The sequence below is a fragment of the Hakea prostrata genome, chromosome 1, assembly GCF_041222555.1.
Source record: "Hakea prostrata isolate BN-2017 chromosome 1, UWA_Hpros_2, whole genome shotgun sequence".
Classification (NCBI taxonomy): domain Eukaryota; kingdom Viridiplantae; phylum Streptophyta; class Magnoliopsida; order Proteales; family Proteaceae; genus Hakea; species Hakea prostrata.
The window spans coordinates 15,550,787-15,558,623 of NC_142600.1; the positions used below are offsets into that span (position 1 = coordinate 15,550,787).

At 38.2% G+C, this 7,837-nt stretch overlaps 2 protein-coding genes across 2 annotated transcripts; one reads left to right on the top strand and one right to left on the bottom strand.

Annotated features, from left to right (window-relative positions):
• Positions 1-466: 466 nt before the first annotated feature.
• Positions 467-1,193, top strand: LOC149027811 (copper transporter 6-like). Its single transcript, XM_089166089.1, has one exon. The coding sequence runs from the start codon at positions 475-477 to the stop codon at positions 1,009-1,011; it is 537 nt and encodes a 178-aa protein (XP_089022215.1). The 5' UTR covers positions 467-474; the 3' UTR covers positions 1,012-1,193.
• Positions 1,194-3,274: 2,081 nt separating this feature from the next.
• On the bottom strand, positions 3,275-4,570 carry LOC149027812 (putative F-box protein At4g17565). The gene has a single exon (XM_089143275.1). The coding sequence runs from the start codon at positions 4,568-4,570 to the stop codon at positions 3,275-3,277; it is 1,296 nt and encodes a 431-aa protein (XP_088999401.1).
• Between the last annotated feature and the right edge of the window lie 3,267 nt (positions 4,571-7,837).

Genomic DNA, 7,837 nt, shown 5'->3' on the forward strand with positions numbered 1-7,837 from the left:
TAAATTTTTTTTTTGTGGCAAGTGTTAATATATGGTTTAAAAAAGAGATAATTGATCATTAACATTAATTATATGGTTAAAAAATACATATATTCAAAAAAATTTATAATAATACAACGTATTTATGTTTTAACCATTCTATGTATGAATTTGAATATGCTTGACTATGAGATTAGGAGCCACGTAATAGATTGCACTAAGAGAACCAACGTTAGCTTGTCGTCCGGTAAATGATCCCCATGTAAAAAATTATTTATTTTTTATATTATTTTCATTTCCTTATTGTTTTTGGGGGGTAAAACTGGCAACTAATAACAGTAGATACTTTCGGTAAGTTCGTATCTGATAGTGACGTACATGAAAAGTACACGCATTCCAACTTTGCGCCAGTGGTTGTACGACAATCACTGCAAAAATTTACTAATACGGTTCAGATCTGGCCCACCCTGAGCTTAAGTAGTATGACTAGTATCCATGTCTAACTCTCTCTCTTTCTGCTTCGCTTCCTCAGCCATTCCGTTCCTCAGCAGAAGTCGAAAGAAAAGCCTTTGGGGAGAGAAAAAGGCAGGGGAAATGGACCACGGTCACGGGGACGCGATGTCCAATGGCACCACCATGGTTCACAAGATGACGATGCACATGAGTTTCTTCTGGGGGAAGAACGCCGAGATTCTCTTCTCTGGATGGCCCGGTACTAGCACAGGCATGTACGTGCTGGCTCTGATTGTGGTTTTCGTGCTAGCGGTGCTGGTGGAGTGGCTTTCCCATTCCGAATTGCTCAAATCGACCAACAACAACGTGATTGCTGGGTTGCTCCAGACGGTCATGCACGCCGTGCGTATGGGCCTCGCCTACTTGGTCATGCTTGCTGTCATGTCCTTCAATGGCGGCGTCTTCATCGCCGTGGTCGCCGGTCATGCTCTCGGCTTCTTGCTCTTCGGCAGCACAGTCTTTAGAGACACCCATGTTCCTCCATATGAGAAACGCGATCTTCCTCCTATGAGCTGTTGATAAGTCCCACCCCTTAGAACCCTAAGATGGCCAATTTTAGGTTTTCGTTAATAGTATTGAATCAGATGGGTGGGTAGGGTAGATATGTGTGCATCAGAGGTGGGTTTTTTAAAGGGACATTAGGGAGGTGTTCTTAAGAATTGTTATATGTATGTGAAACTAATATATTTCTTTCTTCTTCTTCTTCTTCTTTGATATGAATCCGTGTATGTCATATGTGGATTTTGATTAAATGGGATGAGAAGATTGAGTGATGAGCGAGTAAGTGGGCAATTTGCTAAACCCAGCGTTTAGGGGTTCTTCACCGAAGAACGAATTTGGGGAAATGGAATGTTTTCCGGCAGAATCGTTTCTACGTGGAGTAACTCTTATCCACCTATGGTCCACTCCACAGCGGACCAGCTGAACCACATATTTTTTATGTAGAAAAGTAGTAGGCGCACGCCGCCCGCGTGGAAGATGCTTAAAGATAAAAATCTACGGATGAGGACAACATATGGATTGATCACGGACTCCGACTCCACCAGAGATTGCAAGCAAACCTGTGACTTTTCTTAGTAAGCCACCGTTGGACCGCAGCCCGCAGATGTATCGCGGATGACGTCGATGCTAGAGAAAATTATGAAATAGTTTAGTTTTGTATCATTTTACCAAATTACCCACGTGTTCTTTCTTTGACTATTTTTAAAGAATTTTTCTGTTAGAATATATTAAAATATTACCAAGTGGAAGTAAGATTTATTAAAATTCTAATGAATGATTTATTAAAATTCTAATGATCCAGAGATTTTATTGCTACCATATAAATGCTAAACATTTGCGAATTCACAAAAATTATGTCGATCAAATAGGTTTTTAGGATGAATCCACAGATTTCATTCCACAATCAAACAGTTAATTTTATAAATTGTGACTCCATAGACTTGAGATTTATAAATTTAAAATCTCTAGATTCATATAACCAAAACAAATAATTTGAACTACTGAATCATTGAATTATCACCTTCATCCTGAAGCAAGATCTATGAAGTATATTAACCTTCTGAGTGCATATATTTTACAATTTTTATTTCCCAGAAGAATGCCATGTTTGTTCTAAATCCCTTGTGAAATCCTCTGCCCTACCTGTAATTACAATTGTATGATTAGTGTTAAAGATGGTCTCAACCTCTGCAAGTGGAACTTTAAGCTGCACAATGTGGCTACACCCAAACGGAACAACCCTGTGTCTTTGTCTCCTTGAGTGATTGTAACTGACAAACCTGAGAACCTCAGTTTAATTAATTTACCTTCTAGTTAGCAGCTTAAGAATCCATTCCCATTTCTGATGGTTTCGGCAGTTGAGGAAGCAAATGCTTCTTCCAACATGTTCATACCATGACATGACCGAAAAACCAAACAGCAATGGTGGCCACAATTTCTTCCCAGCAAGTCTATTGAGTGCATTTAAATTAACTTACATTCTCCTTGGAGTTGAGGACCTCCAACCCACCCAATTTGAGACCAGCACGCTCCTCTGAGACTGACCGCTTGTTCCATTGAAACTTCAACTAGATGTAACCATACAGGTATACAAACCCTGTTTTGCCTTTTAACCCAATTGTCGAGCCTTGTCAGGACGCATAGGTCCGAGTAACCCGGTCGATTGAAGGCTCTCCTGGCAATTTTCTTGATACTGTTGTTTAGAAGCTACTCCAGAAATATATATGTATATATATATATATGGGTTGTGCCATGAAAGAATGTTAATGAGGTAATGCTGGTTATATGGGTCCCCAACTTCCCCTATGCATCAACCCACCTGCCATTCAGATGCTGAAGAGATAGATTCAGGGTCTTGTAGTCCGTCATTCACTTAAAGAAGATACTACTCAATCACAACTCGGTCTCTCTATCTACCCATGCTCATCGTGCATCACATAATGATTTGAATGTATTATTTTTTATCTCTTGAGTTTCTTATTCAGTAGTCACAGCCAAATTGCTGCATTACTTAGTAGATGAAGTGGTGCATGAAACATTAATGTTTAGGTAACTGCTTATGATATAGAAGTTAAATAGAGCGAATTTGCATTATTAAATAATTCCAATGTGTTTTGTCCTTAAAACCTTTGAATGAAATCAATGAACATTGTAAAAATCTAGAAGCCAATCCAGGAAAAGATAGGGAAGCCAATTCAATTGACAAAAACATAAGAAGTATGAAGAACAAGAATAAAATAAAAAATACAATAATAAAATAAAATCAGATGCCCTTTTCTCTCTACCAAGAAACCGGAGTGAACCATACCGGCGTAGACAAATAGGAATGTGAAGCATTTGAAAAAATAGCACCAATGCTTTTATCTTGTAAGTGAAACACACCCAAATCATAGCAAGCTGTTCTCTCACGTTGTGGTTCAGGTGGCCACATAGCACTATAACCCTGAAAGTAATCATCTGTAAAATATATAGAGTTTCTTTTAAGTCCGGGATAGTCAAGTGCTGAGACAGAAACGCCGGTACTTGTGCCAATAAATAACATTTGATCGCCTAAGTGTTCAACCTCAATCCAGCACCGATGCTGGAGATCTAACTTATACACGGTGAACATATAAGTTGTCTGACGTTGAGCATCATAATCATAATCACGAGTTAAATCGTCGAATATAATGAATTTGGTCCATCTTGTAACCACTAGCAACTCTCCATGACATTCCACCAAATAAAGAGAACACATATCCCCTACGTCCAATGGGGGAGGAGCAATGTTACAACTTGTTTCCGTTGGTTCAGGAGATAACTCCACAAGTATAAGATCATAACTGTACTTAATTGCATATAGTTTTCTTTGATAGACAATGAGATCTTCATATCCAGAACTTTTCAATTCTATAAATCTCTTTGTTAAGGGGGTCCATGCCTCATCTCCTGGTCTACAGAAGGCTAAATGACGGCTCATATAAATCACTACAGCCAAACAATCATTCCTTACCACGGAAGAAGAGTTTTCATCGAAATTGGAATCGTTAGCAGCAGCAGAAGGAGGCGACACCAACATAACCTTGCGAATGTAATTCGGGTTCCGCTCACATTCCCTAGTTATATATCCAGGGTCCAAATCGGGAAGAGCGTATTTAGGTGGAAGCTTGATTCGGATACGAGTAAATGGATTCAGAAGGAACATGCTTCCGTCACGATTGCCCAACATTATCAACCAACCCCAACTAGACCCACAACATCGAGCACCACGGATTCTAGGCATCTTTAACCTAAAAACTTTGTCATGGAAGAGATTGAAAAACCCCTGATGATGAAGATGACGCTCTGACTCCGTGTAGGAAAGCATGAGCCATGGTAATTGAGGTTTGAAGAGAAATCCCTGCCGTATCTTGTTGGCAGCAATGGCGATGGATTGCCATTGCCGGCACACAGCACGGAAACGATGAAAGCCCACCAGGTCTAATTTTTTTAATATCAGAATCTGAATTTCATCTGGAAGTAGGGCAATATTAACACCAGAATGGGAATTTAGAGTTGAAACCTTCAACCGCTTTCTAGTACTTGAGGAGGAAGCCATAATATAAGCAAAGTCACAAAGATTGAGAGAGGTTTGGCTGTTCCTAAGGTCTGTCCAACTACAGTAGTGAATATAACAAAGAAAGTAAGGAACTAATGAACGAGAGTACCTGGAGGGAGGGGATCGAATGATCGTCAACAGTCTGATATGTGATGTTGAAGAAGAAGAAGAAGAAGAAACACCCGCTCCGCTTCCGCTTCCGCTCCTCGGGCTCTACCGTATTTTATCTATGTTGCTTGATTCCGAGTTTCAGACTCCTCGAACCTCTCGCGCTGTATATATAAGGAGAGTTAAAATCTCTGTGTTTCCTTTTTCGAGTAGAATTTAACCAGTTTAGTCTTTACCCATCTGGCTTTCCCACTTCTAATATGACTCTGTTTTTCATTGTTTAGTTGAAACTTGCAACTTGCAACGGTTACACGCTGTTTTTTTTTTTTAATATTTCTTATTAATTTCTTTCATTTTTTATATTAATTTTTTTAATTTTTTTAGTTTTTTTCTTTTTTCACATGTAAAATATTACTATTTGACCCATCAATATTGAGAATAATTTTTAAAAATAAAATAACGACTATAAATGTCATTTTCTAATTAAAAACTAACTCCTCAATTTCTAATTTATTCTTTCATTTTTTTTCTCTCTCATATTTTCTTCATATTTATTCTCTTCTATTATAAACGTGGATTAAAGAAAAATTTTGAAAATAAATTTTATTAGATATTCAAATTGTCATTCTCTTTAGAATGATAGAATATATAGAATTTCCTTTAAATTCAAGATAGTCAAGTGCCAAGATAGAAAAAAGCAAGTGCCTATGCCAATAGATAACATAAGTCTTCAACTTTAATCCAACACTAGTGTTGTAGATCTAACTTGTATACCTTAGAACATAAAAGTTATTAAACAATTAACGTCATAATCATAATCACATGATAAATCATCAAATTTACTGAATTTAGTCCTTGCAACCACCAGTAACCCTATGTGACAGTTGACCAATTAAAGATATTTAATTTAACCCCCCCCTTCTTCTGTGGGAGTAGGAACAATATTTCAACTTGTTTCCTTTACTTAAGGAGATAACTCCAAAAGGTATAAGATCATAGCTGAAGTTAATTACATATGATTTTCATTCATAGAAAATGAGGTCTTCATATCCATGACTTTTCCGTTTTATAAAGCTCTCTATCAAGGTAGCCATGCCCCATCTACTCGACTACAAAAAGCTAAATGACTAGCTACACGTTCCCACGAGGGAGGGGCTTTCATCCAAATTGGAATTGTTAGCAGCAGCATTGAGAGGAAGCAACAACATAATCTTGCAAATAATGTAATTGGTGTTCCGCTCAAAGTCTTCATATATAAATTTAAAGGCTGAGAAATGTCATACAAGAAACACCCCAAGATTAGGCTTTCTACTAAAATTTCTTTTAGTATTATTTTTCACTTTTTTTTTTTTTTTAGTGATTTATTAATTATTAGTTATATGGATTTCCCTTATTTCTCATATCTCCCATCTATTCTTTTTTGGGCTTGTTAATTGCTGATATTGGGATTTTTCTTTTTTTCAAAATATTTTTTCTTTCCTCTCTTTTTGTATCACTCCATTACTTGTGACTTTTTTTTTTCCTATTTTCTCCTAATTTTTATAATGAAAAACCAATATTTCGATAAATAAAGAAGTAAAATAGAAATATTAATTTTGCCAATACAAGGGTTGGTCCGATAAGACCCATACTTTTTAATGAAAATAAAAGGAGCATTACAAATTCTGAAAAGAGTAAGGTTCAACTCTAAAGAGTAAGAACATAAGCCTGACCAAGGCCTGGTTTTATTTTTATTTTTTGACAAAACAGAGGCTTACCATTTACTGAAAAGAGTAAGCACCTTTCTTTTCTCCTTCCTGGGGCTGGCGCAGTGTACTGGTAGGGAGAGAAGTACTGGAGAAGGGTCTGGCTTGGAGAGTGGGCAGAGGTGATAAAATTAACATCTGGAAGGCTAAGTGGATCCCTGATCTGGTGGATTGGCGAGTACCTGTCTCAATTCTAGCCTCAGCAGAAATTACAATGGTGAAACAGCTCATAGATGAGAATGGTTTGTGGGATAGGGAAATAATTAACACTTTGTTTCCAGCAGAGATTGGCTTAGCAATTTTGAAGATTCAGCTTCCCATGTTCCCAGTGGAGGACCAACTAATATGGAGTGCTGATAACAAAGGTTGTTTCTCTGTCAAATCGGCTTATCACTTGCTGTCTCAAGAAAAGGAGGAAGATAGAAGGCAAAGAGCATCCACATCACAAAGAAAGAAGTGGGATCTATGTGACAAATCAGTATGGAAAACAATTTGGCACCTAAATGCATTACCTAAGGTACGAGCGTTACTTTGGAAAGCTTGTAATCAAGGTCTTGCAACTAGAGCTAATTGTGTAAACAGGGGAATGAGGATGGAGGACAAGTGCAGCAGATGTGGTGAGTTGGAGTCAACCGAACACATGTTGTTTCATTGCTCTTTTGCAAGGACAGTTTGGCTGGGGTCGAATTTAGGATTACGGTTCCATGATCATCTCCATACTTCGGTGGATCAATGGATTGCAGAGTGGAGTCGCTATAGGCATGAGGATAAACACAACTACAAAGATGTGGAAGCCCAGATTGGTTTCACTCTTTGGTACCTATGGAGAGCCCGCAACATCGATAAATTTGATGGTGGTAAGTGGACGCCTTTAGATGTGATCCAAATGGCTACTAAAGCAGCAGCAAAATTCATTAAGGCTCAGTCTGAATCAGTTTCGACAATTGTCAATCCTACCACATCAGCATACTGTCTTCATCAAAGAAATGGCATAAGAGAGCATGCTTGGAGTCCACCGCCAAGAGGGGTAATTAAACTAAATTCTGATGCAGCTTTAACACAGACCTGTAATAAGAGTGGTATTGGTTTCATTGCCAGAGATTGGAGAGGGGATCCAGTTCTGGCTAGATCAATTCCCCTTATTTTCAGTGAAGCAAGTGTTGGAGAAGCCTTGGGGATCAAACATTGCCTATGGAGAGCTATTGAAGAAGGATGGCTACATGTGATGATTGAATCTGATTGTCTTACCGTAGTACGGTTATTGAATCATCCATCAGACCCAGGACCTACAAATTTGATGAATGTAGTATCGGATATCCGTCAGTTATCCATGGCACCCATTTCATGTATTTTCTCTTTTATTCAAAGGAGTGCCAACACTGTGGCTCACTCCCTGGCCCAGGAAGCCCTGTCG

Bases quoted from the DNA above. Each gene is read 5' to 3' on its own strand.
- LOC149027811 (XM_089166089.1), top strand. From the start codon at position 475: ATGTCTAACTCTCTCTCTTTCTGCTTCGCTTCCTCAGCCATTCCGTTC.
- LOC149027812 (XM_089143275.1), bottom strand. From the start codon at position 4,570: ATGGCTTCCTCCTCAAGTACTAGAAAGCGGTTGAAGGTTTCAACTCTA.